We start from the raw sequence: 18,650 nt of genomic DNA on the forward strand, positions 1-18,650 counted from the left end.
CACAGACGGATAAACCGGCTGTGTTTGCTTGTGTTTGTTAGCCACTTCCCGCCCCCACCCCTACCCTGGTCTCCCTCTGCCTCTCCTGCCCTGGCGAGCCAGCCAGGAACATCTGTCTTTGAAGGGCAGCAGAACGCCTTAAACATGTCTCCTCTTAATGACCTGTAAATAGTGTATTTAAATGCCATGTAGAAAAGAACAGGCCCACTGTAAATTGCTGTCTCCTTTTTTGTAAGGTGTCGGCACACACAGTATGGTGCTCAGGCCTCTTTTGCGGCCTTGGTTAAATGAGGAATGCCCAACATTGTAACTGTGGTTGTGTTTGTGTGTGTGTATGTGTAAGAGAGTGTGTGTGTGCGAGAGAGAGAGAGAGAGAGAGAGTGTGTGTGTAAGTGTGTGCCCTGTATGTGTGAGAGAATGAGTGTGTGTGTGTATCTGAGAGAGAGAGAGCAAGTGGGGTGTGTGTGTGTGTGTGTGTGTGTGTGTGTGTGTGTGTGTGTTATACCGGACCTACACATTTTCTATGGTAGGATCACCTTTGCTCAAGTATTCATATGGTACCTTTGTATTCTTCCCATGCTTTTCAAACATCCTTTGTGTATAGTAATGAGGCCCAATAGCACATATTAACACGCACAGACAGCATTAGAGCTTGCTCTCTCTCTCTCTTTGTCATTATCACCTACCTGTAATTGCAGATTACAACCCAGTGTATGGAGAAACTGGCAGCCTCTGGATGCTGGCACTTATTGCCTTGTGTGTGTGTGTGTGTGTGTGTGTGTGTGTGTGTGCGCACGCCGCCGACAGCAACTTCCTGATCTCACTGCTGCTAATGACCTCACACCAAAACAAATCACCACACAGGAAACACAATTATCAGTGGCTGGTAAACATGGGGTAGTGCTTGTCTGACGCGGGGCCATTTTCCATTCATGCTTCTGGTGCACTGAGGGCACTGGCGGGGGTGGGGTGGGGGATAGCTCTCCTGCATAGAGCTATGGATAATATGGTCATGTATTTCCATCACTACTGCTTCTGAGGACACGTACCAACCAAGAGGGATGTGGCCCTCTAAAAGCAAAGAAACATATGTCACACACACACACACACACACACACACACACACACACTCACATATACCCCTTGCTAAGACGTCACAAAATTAATGACTATGACAGGAGCTGGAGGTGATCTCAGCCTGACTTTTATGCCTGACATAGAGGCACGCAGTGCAAAAGCCAGAGAACTGCAGTTACTGTCACATCATACACAGGCCCCAATACAGGTCCCTGTGGGACTATTGCAAGGCTCTGATGTGAACGTAAAGGGAGCCACTTGGCCATTTGTGTCTGCTTCTTGGTGTGCCATGAAGCCACAACCACCAACAAAATGGAGACCGCTGACCAAAATGACTGAGACCTGCCTATCCTCCCACCCTGCTGAGCATACAGTGCCCTGTAATTTATATAATGGCGGCTACTTAATCAAGGTTGTCTGTAGGGCTCTCAGACGATGACGACGTCATCCCGACGTTTCCAGGAAGTGTCTGAAGTCATGATGGGTACGAGTATTTTTAGCCAAAATATCTTCCCTCAAAGAGTCTCCAGGCGCTGGAGATGAGCTGCCAGTGACTTCATGGTCTTTCCAAACCCCAGGACGTCCCATCACTTTATACCAACGGCCTGTGATCGATCTGAAAGCTTTTCAAGACATGGTGTGGTTTGGATATTATGCAATAAAAAGTGACTTGATATGTTTTGGGGACATTCTTCAAACCATGATGAATATTTGTTTAAAGCCTTTTTTTCTTGTCAAACAATATGTTTTTGTTTTATTTTGCAGTCTATTTAGAAATTAGTTCATTTAATTTACGCAAATTCTTATTACGCGTCCAATTCGACGAGATTGTTCCTACACCACAAATAGAGAGCAGGTAGGGCTGGAGACATTTACAGACCAGTGCTGTAATGGGTGATCTAATTTCTCTCTGAGGAAAGAACATTTGAATGATAAATGATATCAAGCTCAAATAAAGGGGAGCAGCTGTTGCATTACTGAGTCACTTCACATCGGCCTGTTTATCCTTGTCATGTTTTTCTTTCCCTTTGATTTGTGCCTAAAAGAAAGCAGTTGTGTATTGCCATGGCACCAGTTCAACAGCTTAGAGAACAATATAATGACTCTCAGATGCAGAGAGATTTCATCAGCTGTAAACGCTCCGTATACTCTCCAGTCTATCAGTAAGTGGAGAAAGGTTTGAACACTGCAAGCATCAGTGAGAATGGAGCGGTTATTTTGGCTACTGAAATATGGATGTGAACGAGGCATGATTGTTCTTCTACTGTAAGAACCCTTACTCAGCTAAAAGTGTGCCATTGCAGACTGAGTAAATTTCTATGATTACCGTTGTTGTAATGGTTATAATTATATAATAATCATTATTAGGATGATTTTGGAACACAGCCATAGTTAAAGAAGTGGGCTGTTGTGTGGTTGAAAAGTCAAAACAGACGAGAATTCAGACTAGCTTACACTTTGTTTAAGAATCACAGTCTGTGTAGCTGTTTCTTGGTACACTAATGGGAAATCCAAGTAGGTCTCTAGCAGCCTACAGAATTATAGGTGAAATCAGTGAATGGTTCAAACGAATCATATAATCAAATGATTGCTTATTTTATGCTAGTCATGCTAGGGCATGTCACTCTTCCAGGAAGCCCCGAATGACCCATCCCCGCTAATTCACCATGGCGATTTCCTGCCCACCTGTGCGACCCTTTTCCTGCTGGTGTAACAGAGGACATGTGTTCTGCCTTCCTCTCATCAGTGGGTCTGACAGCATGACATAACCATCCTCAGCTCGTTCTCCTGGCCTACAGAGTTGCTCTATACACGACTGGCACAGTGCCAACAGACCTGTGCCAGCTCTGGGAACCCGCCATCGGACCATGACCATCCGTCTTGACCTGATAGCTGTAGCCAGACCATTTGTCTGTCGCAGACTATTTAAAGCAAACCATCATCCTCATACTGTTTATCAACAACTCAAATGATAAATGATTATTGCAAGATGGCTGTATAAAATCAGACTCATCGCACCGCTCACTCAGGCCAGCGGCGGTTTTCATCAGTGTCGCCAGTGTAAACTGTTGATGTCACAAGAGGTATTATTTCTGCTAGGCAAGTCAAAGTAAACCTTACAGGACACACAAAGGCTGAAACTGCTGTAATTGAAGTCTCCCAACTGCTGTAATTGAAGTCTCCCGACTCAACCATCAAACAACTTTGACGCCATTTGTGTATGCATGTGTGAGTGTGTGTGTGTGCGTGTCTTTGTGTTTGTGGAAATATAACATTTTGTTTTCTCCTCTGGTCATCTGTTTGCTATCACACATGTCATATTTCAACACACTTCATCTTCCATTGGTCACACACTTCACCTGCTGGCTTGAAACAGCTGCTGCATAGCTTCTGCTTTCTGATAATAAAAAAAAGAGTCTGCTCAAATAACCAGAGGTTCCGTAGAGGCTTGTTGGTTCTACTTTTAGAACTCTTTAGAACGCGTCTTTGAGCGACTTCTGACGCTTTAGAAGTCTGATATGAGTTATGAAGCCATATAACTGTGTGTTAAGCTACTGTAAGTGTCTCAATGTCCTGAAGAAAACTTGCAAAACCTCAACATAGAACTTTTACCATTGTAAAGAATCATGGTGACTCCAGACTGAACCAGTTTTGGTTCTAAAGGCTCTGGTTGCTTGGCAGATCAGGGTCAGATCTATTGGAACGTGAGCTTTTATCTTGGCTCTTTACAAAGATCTACCTGGAGCCTTATCTATGTTTTCAGGAGCTGCTGCATCTGGAAACTCCTGCTGAGTCTTTTCCCTCTGAGCCTATAACATCTCACAGCTGATGAGTGTCCTTAGATGTGTCCCAGAGCAATTCAGAGAAGACATTCCTGGTGGCCATAGTCACTCACACACACACACACACACACACACACACACACACACACACACACACACACACATCGCACACTCACCCACACACACACAAACTCGCATGCATGCATCACACACACACACATGCCGCATCACACACTTACATCCCACTTGTCCTTAATGTAGACAGCACACAAACAAACAGCCGTGGCCCACTGGTTAGCACTCTGGACTTGTAACCAGAGAGTTGCTGGTTCGAGCCCCGACCAGTGGGCCGCGGCTGAAGTGCCCTTGAGCAAGGCACCTAACCCCTCACTGCTCCCCGAGCACCGCCGTCGTAGCAGGCAGCTCACTGCGCTGGGATTAGTGTGTGCTTCACCTCACTGTGTGTTCACTGTGTGCTGTTTGTGTTTCACTAATTCACCGATTGGGTTAAATGCAGAGACCAAATTTCCCTCACGGGATCAAAAAAGTATATATACTTATACTAACATTCACACAGTATTATACAATGTATACAATGCATACTATTTCCCCTGCTACAATGTGCACATTAATGCCAGAGAGTACACACACACACACACAAACACATGCTGTACAACAAACCTATGATGTATTAAGTTGATGGGGGGACTCGTATGGGGGGGGGGGGGGTGCATGCTTGTGGTTTCTGCACGCTGTCATTTGGCTTCCTGTGGGTGTCTCTTGGCCGACCCCTGGGCTTAAACTTGGGCTATATAAGAGGGGGGAGGCAGCAGACTCCACGCACAGACACCAACCTACAGCAACCGGACGGGACTTTTATTTCCGTGGGAGGGCGAGAGACTACTGAACAGTGCACAGAGACTGTCAGGCAGAGGTAAGACCTGCTTTCTTTCATGCTTTCTCCTTTCTTAACACCTCAGCTGAGTTACATTTATGATTGAAAACTGACCAAAAAGTTAACATCTCCACTTCTTCAAACTTGTTTCAAATAGATTTGATATGGAAATATAGCAGTCGTGGCTTGAGTTTTGTGCATCATAACTTAGAAGAGAAAGTTTTGCAGAGTTTGATTCTTTAGACAGAAGGCTGAGTGCTAATGTGCTAGTGTGTTTTTGCCATCTCCTCTGAAATAGACACTGGTGCTGAACGATTTACAGCATGTGACAACAAGACAACAAAAAAGAGTGTGTTTCAGAGAGAGCGAGAGAGAGGGAACGAGTGAGAGCAGAAAATGCAGCAGAGAGAGAGAGAGAGGGAACGAGAGCAGAAAATGCAAGAGAGAGAGAGAGAGAGAGAGAAATGGTACATATGGAATATGCATATTGGATGCAAAAGCATTCTCCCGTTCCCCTGACACCGTGTGATGTGTTTCACAGCTGTGTTACCTGAGAAGTGTTTTTTTTTCCCTGCTGCTGCTGCTGCTGGGCTGAAATGCTTTTTAGCTCTGCGTCACACCAACCCTCTCCGCTCCTAGGGGTCAATGGTCAGGGGGTTGCAGTCATCCCGCCGTAAAAGAGGCTAAAAGAGAAGGTTAATGACGAGCCAGTTTGACGAATGAGTTTCTCTGTTGACGATGGGTTGCGTTGTGTGATTATGTGAGGCTGATATCTCATGGGACCTGTGGCTTTGTGCTTGATGACTTAAAGTAAAGCACCAAGATCTACATTTTTTTCGTTGTTGCTGTAAATGATTTTTTTCTCTCTGACCTCTCGAGGATTCCCACATGGCGTTTATTGTGTAATTAACCTGATGTGTTCTGTTAAATGTGATACAATGTTGTAATGTAAATCACCGATTAACTATGAAACACTCTCTACATGGGATTGAATATAAGTAATCATGTCTATCTTGTTCTTCCCCATTAGGCCTGGCACTGCATGTATCTCTGTATGTATCTCTTCAGATACTATGTACTCAGAACTACATTGATTGCCAATTAGTGATTTCTAGATGATTTCTGACCTTGGGATTGAGAATTCTGAAATACTACTATACCTTTCTGTCGGTGTAGACATTCTGAAACGGCTAATCCACTAACCTCCAGCTCCAGCTAAAACTCTGATCTGATGTTTTGTAAACACATGGAAATGAAAACACTATTATTTTTGCACCAACAGATAAACTTCTACACAACGTATTTGCTGATATATGACTCAAATTGCCCTTCTGACCAGCAGGCTTGTGGACGGACTATTCTTAGTGCTGGGGACCGTCTGGTGGTGAGTCCTCATTGCCTGGGGCCAGAGTTCAAAGGTCACGGGTGACAGCAACAAGGAGCAGGATGAGCCGCGTGTCCGTGTGTGCTGTTCTCCTCCTGTTGGGGATGTCCTGGAGCTCTGCACAAGGTCAGTTCCTCTCCTCCCTTCTCCTCTCCCTTCTTCATACAACCTCTCCGTTTCTCTTCTCTTCTCCTCTCCCTTCTTCTTACAACCTCTCCTTCTCTCCTCTCTTCCCCTCGCCCCCTCTCTTCTTGAGGCTTTCTTAGCTTACAGACATATTTGATCTGGAACCTATAATGACTCTCTAAGTGTAGTATAGGAATTAACAGGTTTTACAGAGAACGGCATTTGGATGCCAACAGCTTTGGTTGGTTGGACTTCATGGATAGGGATTCAAACAGCAAATATAAATGTACAACTATAATTGTTTAGTAAATTACTTCATCATTGAATATTGTTTATGGGGTCTTGGACAAAGAATATGGTCTTTTAAAGCAGTGATGTGTCAGTTGGAGAATATGGTTTTCATAGAGTTTCATAGGCAACAATGTTTGGCATCACCTATAAATTCAGTTTGATATGGTCATCAAGTAAAGTAAACCCAACTGTCATTCACAACAGACATCTAAGTTGTACACTATGTCATTCTGTAAGAAACGCCCACACAAAATCGACAAATAACGACAATACACTTTTTTTTTTTTTTTTTTTTTTTTTTTAAAGTATATTTTTTTGGGCTTTTTATGCCTTTAATTAGATAGAATAGTGGAGATTGAAAGGAAGTGAGTGGGAGAGAGAGTCGGGATGGGATCCGGAAAGGACCACGGGGCGGGAATCGAACCTGGGTCGCCGGCGTACGGTGCAGGTGCCCCAGCCAGTCGCGCCACTGCTGGGGCCAATACACTTTTAACATTGCCAGCCAGGCTGTTAAAAGTTACCTCACAAGGCTTAGACTAGGGTTTCTCAACGGGGGCGTTCGTACAACCTAGGGGGGCACTGGGAACGTGTTTTTTTCTTTCATGGTCTTCACAAATTTTTGGTGAAAAAATAGGCTACCTGAAATAAATAGGCTATTTTCATTCATGGGTTTCTAACCCCTCTACCGTCCCAGCTACATTTTACTGTTTATCTATGCTCAGTGGTCATACAGTGCAGTTCGGGCCTGCACACGCCCGGACTCATGTCCCCCAGCCCCAGCTATCGTCATCTCTATAGTAACGCCGATAAACATAACCCAAGTTTGCGGCTTAACAGTTTAATAACCAATAAAAATTTACACAATTCACTGTCACGTCTTCATCTTTAATAAAACAACACAAACGAACATGGCGGATAGCAAGAAAAATTGCCGACAGTACAATGCAAATTACATCAATTTTTAAATGTTTTTTTTTTACCCAACCAGTCTCCTATTGCTTCTAACAGTGGGCTACATCTGCTTCATGATAAAATTGGCTCATAGGGACATTTTCTTATAATTCCAGAAGAAACCAAAACAGCACAGTAATGGGCTCGTTTTTTTATTTAAGCAATATAGCATGAGTGTGAGTGGCCTATAGCCTACCCAGGGGTTTTTTTTTTTTTTTAATTGTGTGTGTGTGTGTGTGTGTGTGTGTGTGTGTGGGGGCAGAGGATCGAAGTAAGGTCAGGGGGCGTTTGCTCAAAAAAGGTTGAGAACCACTGGCTTAGACCAACACTGCATAGTGCTGCTTTAAATATGAGCCTCTCTGTGGTTCCAATGTGACTACATCTATCTGATCGAAAAACCCTCTGGTACATTTACACAGTCCTATGTATGTGATCTTCCCATTTGAAAAGCCTGGCCATCAGTGAGAGCTCACTGGCAGGTCTCTGCATGACCACACACACACACACACACACACACACCAGCCCGGCCCCCAGAGACACTCTCATATCATGCCACAACACACATAATCAAATGACTGGCGGAATCACATCATCGCATGCCAGAATTCAATCAGGCCGTTCAGCCACTGAGTGTCAAGGGCTGGTAATGGAGTTTGCCAGAGGAATTGTCTCCATAAATTCAGCAGAGCCTGGTGTCAGCCAATGTGGAGCCAGTAAAGCGTCCGCCTCCCACGGCCCCAAAATAATCTCTCGACTGTGTCAAAATGAGTGATCTGCCGCAACGCCCGTGCCTGATTATTAGCACTCCCTTGCCAGGGGTTGTCAAGTTAATAAAGGAACATGTGATTTTCCTTCTTTTTTTTTCTCTCTATTCTTTCCCTCCCATGCTTGCTGATGCGGGTGGGAAATGACTGTTGCCCAAGCAACGGGCGCGGGTCCTGGCTTTGCCTGACGGCTGATTCAGTTACGTGTGAAAATCCCGGGGTTTTACGGGAAGTTTAACGATCGCGGACGGTAATTGAGTGGCGGAGAACATGATCTGGCGTGGCGGAACTGCTGGCCCCTGGCGCATGCGGGGTTAGAGGGTGCGAGGGGAAGCACACAAACAACCGCCGCTTTGTCTCCCCTGCTGCTGCTGCTGCTGCTCGCGGAGATGCAACTCCTCCGCTGTCTCTCCTCCAGCCCACAGCTGTCATAAAACACAACACCAACGCTCTGTTTGTTTTTTTACATGCTTGCATGGACAACAGTGGACGCTGCTTAATGTGGGAGCTAGAGGCCACAGTGGCACCTGTCTTCAATTGGTCACAGCATATCCGCATGCCAGTAGCGGCAATAGTAGCCGTTCACTGTGCAACGAATAGGCCTACTCTAAAACACCAGGCCGGAATAAGCGGTAAACCGCACCCAAGCAGGGTTCCATACCGCATACTACAGATGTCCTATTGTTAGTTACAAGGCTTTTGTAATGCACAGAGGAAGTCCCATTTAACACAGTTCCCCCTGGTGAAAATGAAAGAAAATTGAGGCAAGCGCTTAACTACTAACAGTCGAGGGCGTGCGTGTACTCAAAGACACCACAGAAATCCCCTTCAGTGTTGTCTGCATTAACGCATTAGCCGGCACAATATAGCCACTAAGCTCATAGCTAGCGTAGCACCAGCCACATCTGTTTCCCAGCACACTGAGAGAAGGGCCCTCTAATCACGCTGATGCAAGGCAGAGGAAGACGGAACAAAGTGCTCCCAGCACACCATCGTCATCATCATCACCTCCAGCTGAGACGCGATGAAGGCCTGAGAGAACTTCACATCAGAGGAACGGAAAGCCTTGCGCGCGTCTCAGAGCTGGCACCCAGCGTCAGCACTTTGACACCGGCAGTAACCTGTATTTCATGTGAAGTGTAGGCTGCAGAATATATGCATTATAAAAGATGTGTGGTTGAATGTTTTTACAGGAGCATGGGGGAGATATGGTCTGTGGATTGTGAGGACTCAGAACTTTAAAGGTTAGAATAGTTTGGATCATACTACCTAACCCTGCACACTGTGGTATGATCCAAATTATTAGGTGTCCTGTTTCAAAACTGGTGATTGATATGAAAATGACATTTGTCCTGAAATGCATTTCTATAGCCTTTCATTTCTTTCATATATATTTTCTATAATTGTATAGCCATCTCTCAGTACAGAGACTGCAAACTTTCTCTGGTCCACCCACATGCTTGGTGCAGGAGAAGGGTCGTAATCAACTCTAGAAATTCTAGAAATGTTATGCCCTTTTAGCTAGAATAAGGGTTACATCAGTCTTCAGGTAACAAATGAAACTCATTCTTGGGGACCCCTTAAGGCCCTCCTCCCAGTCTTGGGGACCCCTAAAGGGCCTCCTCCCTGACTCTTGGGCCCCTGTGGCAGGTCCTGATGGGAAAGTGCACATTTATTCATGCTTGGATTCCAGTGTAAAAAAAGTCAAATTTACAGACCTAAGCATCTTTATCTGTCAACACAGTAAAGAATATAGTTTAGTTACTGTATCATCCCAATGGTGATGATTACTCTTATTTCATTCTGAGTACAGAGGGCATTCATCTTACAACCCTTTTTCCCATTATTTTCAACATTCATTCCCACTTTAAATGCTTCTGCTGTCTGCATACATGCTGAGAATCATGTATAAAAAAGATTTAACGTGTCAGCAGGGTGAAAATTATCTAGTTATATCTCCATGGTCTTATTGGATGGTACTTTCTTTTTTTGTGGTACATTCCATGGTACTAATTATTTTGTGGTACTTTGCCCTATTTTATTCAGAGTCAATGCGGAATCGTGTCTTACCATCCTCAGGTGCAATTATTTCCAATTATTATACTTACTTACTTATTTCCAATGCTTCTGCTGTCTGCACGTCCAGATGACTTGGAGTGGACCACCTGGTTTAACGTGGATCACCCTGGCGGTCGCGGGGACTACGAGCAGCTGGACGCGATACGGTTCTACTACCGCTCCCGCGTGTGCGACAGGCCCCAGGCGGTGGAGGCTCGCACCACCAACTGGATCCCGGCCGGCCGCACCGGGGAGAGGGTCCACGTGGACCCGGCCATCGGGTTCTGGTGCGCCAACAACGAGCAGCCCGCTGGACGCAACTGCTCCAACTACGCCGTCCGCTTCTTGTGTCCCAGAGGTGAGCGAGAAAGAGAGAGAGAACCAGTAGAAATGGAAAGAAGGAGGGGAAAGAAAGAGATTGAAGGCGCAAACAAGAGAGGTGCATGAGCAAAGGAATAAAAGAGGGATGAAGACAAAGGAGAGGAATTACACAATCGAGAAAAGAGACCAATTGAAATATTAATAAAAGGGAATGGGAAATGGTAGAATGAGAGACCAAGGAGAAGAGAGAGAGAGAGAGAGAGAGAGGGGAGGGTAGAGAGAGAGAGAGATCAGGAAAAAAACAACATAGCTTGCCGGCTATGAAACAGCTGTAAGGCAGAATCTGTGGGGAGAAAGAGGATCCCCGTGCTCAGATAATTCATTTGTGTGACAGACACATTGCCATTTATCAGCGTCATGGCAGGGGAAATGGCCATTTGCACACTCTCCCCCATTTGTACTCTCACACTGGAAGAAAGGGGTGGCAACTCTGAGCCTGAGGGATGTGTGTGTGTGTGTGTGTGTGTGTGTGTGTGTGTGTGTGTGTGTGTGTGTTTGCATGCATTACAGTGGAAAAAGAGCAAACGCCTGACTTTGAAGTGTCTGTTTGGTCTCAATTCTAGTATGCATGTGTAACGCTTCCCTCCAGCACTGACAGAACGCTTTGAGAAGCTTGAAAATTCCCATAATGCCGTACAGAGAGCTGCATCTTCCTATTGTGGAGGCCTGTAGACAGTACAGTACATCCAGCATGGCGCTAACACTTCCAAGGTCTTCCTGCCTTCAGTTCCCAGTGGGGAGAAGAGCAGATAAAAGTGGAAGTACATTTTGGATGCTAGCTGAGCGAGCAGTATACATTTCCTTATGTCTCGCAGAAATCATCTTTTGCAGGAACATGAGGCATTTGAATCACCATAAATTCTAGTGCAGCCTTATGTGTCTCTTTCTGATCTGGGGCCATGTGGGTGAATGGGAAAGGGATTGTTGCTTCATCCTTTCCCAGAGTTTTTCTGTGACAGTCTTAAGCTGTCTGTCCCCAAAACCATACAAGATTACAGGGCTTAACATCCCGTCAGTAACAGACCTCTTTGTGTAGCCTACATTTAGATGTTAATCATATCTTTAGTATTTAACTAAATGTGACAAAGTTAGTGAATGTATGGACATTAACCCTGAAGTAGCCTTGAATTGTTGTGTTTATGCTGATTTAGAATCTGACCAAGAGAATGCCCTGTGGAATGTGAATGTGTGTGAGTTCTATAGAGGGACATGTGTGTCTCCCTCTGTATAGATAAGAGCCTGGCCTGGGGGTGTCTAAAATGTGAAAATATACATAATTATGTATAACAACTTTTTTACATTTCGTTTGACATTTGGGAGGCTGATATACTGTGCGTTAAATAAGCCCTGCGCATGTGTGTCCTGTGTGTAGATAACTCAGCCGTGGTGAAGGGAGCCTGGGGTCCCTGGACCGGCTGGACAGAGTGCCCAGCGAAGTGCGGTCAGGTCGCCGTGCAGATGCGCTCCAGAACTTGCAATTCCAAGCCTAACCAGAGGGGGCAGCAGTGCAACGGGCCAACGGTGGAGGGGAGGCAGTGCAGAGGACCAGAGTGCCCAGGTGCAGATCACTCACTCAGCCTACCTGGCCAAGACAAGCCACATTTATTCATGCTATTGTTGATAGTTACCATTAATGTTTATTAATATGATTGATATTATTAATGCTTATTAATGACATTGTTACATCTCAGTCACTGCCAACTCACAACCCTGCTTCATAAGACTGATAGTCATAATCATGTTATGGTAGATGTCATACACCATGACACATCATGAAAGCTGTCTGATGATTTGACATTGTGATAACTGTCATGATAGGTCTATGCATTGTATAAGCCATTACTTAATGTCACATGTCTTTAAGCTGTCACAGCATGTTAAGGTCGTTACAGTTACCAATCCTGCTGACTTAACACTGTTACATCACTGAGCTGGACTGGAGTTTTATAGCCTTTTTATCACAGCATATGACATCTACCATGACCAAGATTAGGACAAATTTCAGGGGTCAACAAAAAGCATGTTTTAATTCAACTGTCACTGTTTATTTATTCCTTAAAATATTAGTGTTACATTCTTTCAAGATTTAAATCTATTAATAAGTAATTAATCATTCAAAATCATGATACATTCATTATGCTACAGATCTTTGCAACAAATAAACAATTAGAATATATATGATGCAAAGTAATATGCAAATACTTAACAAATCCAGTTGCTGGGGGAACCAACCTTTCTGATGCTGTCGATCTCTCTGACGTACGACTCCAGGTTGCCACCTGCAATGCACCGTGGGTCGGGTCAACGTGGAGTGTGACGCCTGCATGTGTGAGGCCCACACAGTGTTGGGGTCCGTGCGGAGCGCTGGGGGTCTCCCCGCCCCGGGGGCGGCCATCCTACGCTCAGGCCCGAGCCCCAAACTCCTGACGCTGTCCGACCATAACGGGCACTTCCGCATCCCGGGGTTGTGCCCCGACGGAAACTCCTCCTTCACTGTGCAGCTGCTGGGCCACGCGCCCTATGAGGTCATCGTGCCGCAGAGCAACGAGCGCACGTCTGTTCTGCACGTGAAGCTGGAGCGAGCCAGTAAGGCCTCACCGCAACACCACACACATTACACACACACACCTCTCACACTACACATCACACACGACACACACCCCAAACACTATACATCCATCCCGCATGTGAAGCTGAAGCGAGCCAGTAAGGCCTCACCACAACACACGTCACACACACGACACACCTTATACACTAGGTACCACCCACCCCCACACACAGGGCACACACCTCCTACATTAAACATCACACACCTCACACACTAGGCACAACACACACACACTTCATGGCACACACACACACTGCAGGTCTGGCGAGGGAGAGCCATATGGGACATTGTAAATGTAAAATATATAACTTAACTGCTCTGCGCAATACTTTCATATAGGTAAGAACACTTACTTTTGTGAAAAATATGCCATTTAGTTATGAGGGAGCGAGCATTAACACATCACTACAGCTGTCTGTTATAGCGTAATGTCTCCACACACATTTATAGAATGTTATTTATGCTCCTCTTCCTTTTAGAGTTGATGCACATTGTTTTTCACAGGTGTCAATGAATGCCTTGTGCCTCACATGCATGACTCATTGAGAATTACCATTTCCAGCTACAGAACGCATATCAAAGTCATTATTTTGCCGCACCAAACATATTCGTACATTTGATTTGTACATAACATATAGTTTACGCCCTTCTGTGCTGTGGCTGTCAGAACAGTATATGTGTTTGTTTGGCTAGAAGCTCAAGCAAAAGGCTATTTGCTTATTAATTCATACAGTAACTCTCCTAGAATGAGTTTAGCTGAGGCTTATGTGGTCTGTGCCTTGAAACAGAAACAGAAAAATCCCCTTAAGGGCGTCGTTTTTCAGACAACAGAAATAATCCAGTCCCATTACTAACAAGAAATAAATCCATATATGCAAATAATTGTAAAGCCCACCAGTTCATCCCCTTAAGTTAACAATAACCTACTGACTTGTTGATTAATGAATTTAGAGGAATAAATGGATGCAGAAATCTTATCTGCATTATATTCATGCATTCTAATAATATTATTAATAATGCATTAATTTCTTTACTCATTAATTCAGCAATCATTAGTTCTGGTTCTAATGTGTATCTTATCACATTATCAGTGCCTAACATGGAACAATCATTCATTCAGGAGCGCAGCGGTAAATGCAAATTTGTGTAAATTTAACTTATGAATGTGTTACTTTTGCACTAAACATTTTTAATTCAGACTGTCTTGTTAGCACAATCCATCACACTTACCAGGTTAGCTGTGCGCTCTGACAATATGTTCTATGTTCCGTAGAGAAACCATACATAGTGAAGAACCCAGAGCCCAAGGCCCGCAGAGAGGGACAGACCACAGCGTTCTGCTGCAAAGTGAGCGGAGAACCGGAACCCACCGAGTTCCAGTGGTAAGTCTAGGATTTATATTCACAATATTATTTAACATGTTCAATCCCGAGTCCCTTAATGCTGTTTTAAAGCAGACATAGAATGAAAAAGCATTTTGCCTTGGCTTTGTTGAATAAGGAGAGTTCGGTGAATGGCCACAAAGTGACCGTGAACCAGAAACACGTTCTATTTCCTCCGTCATGTACAAATCTCAGACTTTGAAAGGACCACTAAAATATGGGCAAATCGGGGACGGTGTGGCGCAACAGGCTACATCGTTCATACCATATACGGGCCCAAGTGCCCAAATGCCCACGGGGACCCAGGTTCAAATCAGACATGCGGTCGTTTCCCGATCCCACCCCATCTCTCTCTCACTTACTTCCTGTTTCACTCTTCACTGTCCTATACAAATAAAGCCAAAAATCCCCAAAATACGGGTTTATTCCCTAACCTAATTAAAGGGGTATAAATGCTATAAATGTAAGACTTACGGGGCAGAAGTGGCCTGCACTTCGAACTTGTAACTGGAGGGTTGCCGGTTCGAAACCCGACCAGTAGGAACAGTATAAAATATGTATGATATACAGCATCAAATATATATAATATACAGTGTAAAATGGGTATCATTAGCATGCTTTACTACTGTGTCCACATACAGGTTCCACAATGGCAGTCTGCTGGACAGGAGCACACTACACTATGATAGCACCCTGGTCCTGAGGAACCTACGCATGAGCCAGGCCGGAGAGTACTACTGCAGGGCAAGCAGCCCCGCTGGAGCGGTCAAGTCCAAACCAGCCACTCTCACTGTCATAGGTGAGTACACACACATAACACACACACACTCTCTCTCTCACACTGATTACTACTGAAGGGCGAGAAGGAATAGTCAAATCCAAAACCAGCAATACCCCCCACATACATATACACAGAATACTACATTCCCGTAAGAGCTCACTATTGATCAAGCACTTCTGCCTGAGCGTTGTGTAAACATTAAACTACAAAAAAGGATTACATTCATAATATAACAGATGTCTGGGCTACAGAGATGTGACATTTTGCTGTTTTCTTTCAAATAAATTACTGTCTTGAGGGAACTGAGAATAATCCGACATGAATGTTGACTTTTCTTCGTGCAGCTGTTTTTCATATGCGATAAGCTGTTTAATCGTCTCTGCTCTGTCTCTCCATCATCTTGTAAAGGTCAAGACGAGGCTTCCTGCAACCCGAAACCAGAACCCCACCTGATCCGCCTCCCACACGACTGCTACCAGAATCAGACCAACTCGTTCTACTACGAAGTGGGCCGATGCCCGGTCTCCACTTGCGTGGGCCAGCTGGACAACGGCATCAGGTGCAAGGACTCTGTGTCATACTGCTGTGGAGTCGCCAAGATGGAGGAGAGACAGATCAACTGCCAGGGATACCAGCTCCCCACTATGGTGATTACCGGGTGCGGCTGCAAAAAGTGTGTTGACACCAAGGCCATCGTCCGCGGGCGAGCCGTAGCCGCTGACACCGGGGAGCCAATGAGGTTCGGCCACATCTTCATGAATGGGGTCAGGATCAGTCGAACGGGCTACAAAGGCACCTTTTCCATCCAGGTGCCCCCAGACACAGAGAGGCTAGTGCTCACTTTTGTGGACAACATGCAGAAGTTCGTCAACACCACCAAGGTGCTGCCGTTCAACAGCAAAGGCGGAGCCGTGTACCACGAGATCAAGCTGCTCAGGAAGAAGGCTCCCGTCACGCTGCGCTCCACCGTCCCAAACACCCTCCAGCTCGGGGAGGTGGCAGACCAGGATCCTATCGCCTCAATTGAGGTTCCACCCAACTCCTTCTTCCGCGAGAACGGAGAAGTGTACATGGGCAATGTTCAGGCCAGCGTGACTTTCCTGGATCCCAGGGACGTGTCGACGGCCGCCGCTGCCCAGAGCGACCTCAACTTCGTGGGAAACGAGGGTGACACGCTGCCCCTCAGGACCTACGGGATGTTCTCTGTGGACTTCCGGGACGAAGAGGCCGGCGAGCCACTCAACGCTGGCGAGGTGAAGGTCAAACTGGACGCCGCACAAGTCACGATGCCTGAACACCTGAACACCATGATGCTCTGGTCCCTGAACCCCGAGACGGGCCTGTGGGAGGAGGAAGGTCACCTCAAGATGGAGAAAAAACGCCGCGGCAAGCGAGAGGAGAGGACGTTCCTCATCGGCAACATGGAGATCCGGGAGAGGAGGCTGTTCAACCTAGACGTCCCGGAGAACCGCAGGTGCTACGTGAAGGTTAGGGTGTTCCGCAGCGAGCGCTTCATGCCCAGTGAACAGGTGGAAGGAGTCGTCACCACTCTCATCAACATGGAACCAACGCCGGGGTACTCCTCGAACCCCCGGGCTTGGGGTCGCTTCGACAGCGTCATTACGGGGCCCAATGGAGCATGTCTACCTGCATTTTGCGACGACCAGAAAGCGGACGCCTACACCGCCTATGTCATGGCCAACCTGGGGGGAGAAGAGCTGGAGGCTGTGGCATCCTCCCCCAAGCTGAACCCTAACGCCATTGGTGTTCCTCAGCCCTACCTGGGGAAGCTGGACTACAAGAGGACCGATCACGAGGACGAACGTGTGAAGAAGACTGCCTTCAGCATCAACCTGGCCAAGCCCAGCCCCAACGCAGCCGAGGAAGCTAACGGACCCATCTACACGTTTGAGAACCTTAAAGAGTGTGAAGAGGCTCCTTTCAACGCTCCTCACTTCCGTTTCTTCAGGGTGGAAGGCGATCGCTACGACTACAACACGGTGCCGTTCAACGAGGATGACCCCATGAGCTGGACGGAGGACTATCTGAGCTGGTGGCCGAAGCCGATGGAATACCGTGCATGCTACATCAAGGTCAGGGTCAACTCCCCCCACGAAATTAACGTGCGGTCCCGAAACATGGGCGGTACACACCCTCGCACTGTGGGCCAACTATACGGTATCCGGGACACCCGGAGCATCCGAGACATGGACCAGGCGGCTGTCTCTGCTGTCTGTCTTGAGTTCAAATGCAGTGGGATGCTCTATGACCAGGATCGTGTGGACCGGACCCTGGTCAAGGTCATTCCCCAAGGAAGCTGCAAACGTGACAGCGTGACCCCAATGCTGCAGGAGTACCTGGTCAACCACTTGCCTCTAGCCGTCAACAACGACACCAATGAGTTTACCATGCTGGCGCCACTTGACCCGCTGGGCCACAACTACGGCATCTACACGGTGACTGACCAGGACCCGCGCACCGCCAAAGAGATTGCCCTGGGGCGCTGCTTCGACGGCACCTCGGACGGAACCTCTCGGGTGATGAAGAGTAACGAGGGCGTGGCGCTGACCTTCACCTGCGGCGACCGCGAGGTGACCAGGACCAGTGTGTTTCAGCAGCTGCAGAACGCCCAGGGGGGGCAAGGTGCCCAGACCGTGGTGACGGCAGGGCGACAGCCACAGGGGCAACGGGGTAACAGAAGGCAGAGGGGAGGGACATCAGGAAATCTGAGAGGCAACCGTAGGCGGAGCACTCGGAACCCTGTCAAAAACACACGTGTCTGACGTCTTAACCCCACACACGATATGCACACACACACACAGCAGCAATGTCTTTGGTAAATACATTTTCTTGGTGATAATAGAAGGGTGGAGGTGGTAATGTTTTAATTTTGTAATCATGTCAGGAGTTGACTGGCACACCGTTATTTTTTTGTTTTCTCTTCTATTCTGGAAGGTGAATAGTACCCTTATACCAAATCATATTTTACTCAGATTATTCTTGCCCAGGGATGTGTTGGGACGCCGTTTATGTTGAATTATGCATTTTCCTCTTGTACTGTGATAACTAATATTTAGTACTTGAAACTGTAAATATTGGTATATTTATTACACTTCATATGAACCCAGACAGATAAAAATAAAAACAACCAAAAAAGTATTCTTGTGAT

At 46.3% G+C, this 18,650-nt stretch overlaps 1 protein-coding gene across 2 annotated transcripts; it reads left to right on the forward strand.

Annotated features, from left to right (window-relative positions):
• Positions 1-4,709: 4,709 nt before the first annotated feature.
• On the forward strand, positions 4,710-18,640 carry LOC125286312 (cartilage intermediate layer protein, nucleotide pyrophosphohydrolase). 2 transcript variants are annotated; one of them, XM_048231293.1, is made up of 8 exons: positions 4,710-4,794; positions 6,095-6,265; positions 10,418-10,687; positions 12,083-12,268; positions 12,982-13,296; positions 14,592-14,700; positions 15,342-15,499; positions 15,890-18,640. In XM_048231293.1, exons 2-8 carry the CDS (start codon positions 6,202-6,204, stop codon positions 18,262-18,264), a joined length of 3,477 nt encoding a protein of 1,158 aa, XP_048087250.1. In that variant the 5' UTR covers positions 4,710-4,794; positions 6,095-6,201; the 3' UTR covers positions 18,265-18,640. The 2 variants fall into 2 exon arrangements, with proteins under 2 accessions (XP_048087250.1, XP_048087249.1); XM_048231292.1 differs by having other exon boundaries at positions 6,098-6,265.
• The last annotated feature ends 10 nt before the right edge of the window (positions 18,641-18,650 follow it).

The sequence above is a fragment of the Alosa alosa genome, chromosome 21, assembly GCF_017589495.1.
Source record: "Alosa alosa isolate M-15738 ecotype Scorff River chromosome 21, AALO_Geno_1.1, whole genome shotgun sequence".
NCBI classification, from domain to species: domain Eukaryota; kingdom Metazoa; phylum Chordata; class Actinopteri; order Clupeiformes; family Clupeidae; genus Alosa; species Alosa alosa.

Coding starts and splice junctions, on each gene's coding strand:
- LOC125286312 (XM_048231293.1), top strand. CDS start 6,202: ATGAGCCGCGTGTCCGTGTGTGCTGTTCTCCTCCTGTTGGGGATGTCC. Junction 6,266..10,417: donor GTCCTGGAGCTCTGCACAAG/GTCAGTTCCTCT, acceptor CTGCACGTCCAG/ATGACTTGGAGTGGACCACC. Junction 12,269..12,981: donor CAGAGGACCAGAGTGCCCAG/GTGCAGATCACT, acceptor GTACGACTCCAG/GTTGCCACCTGCAATGCACC.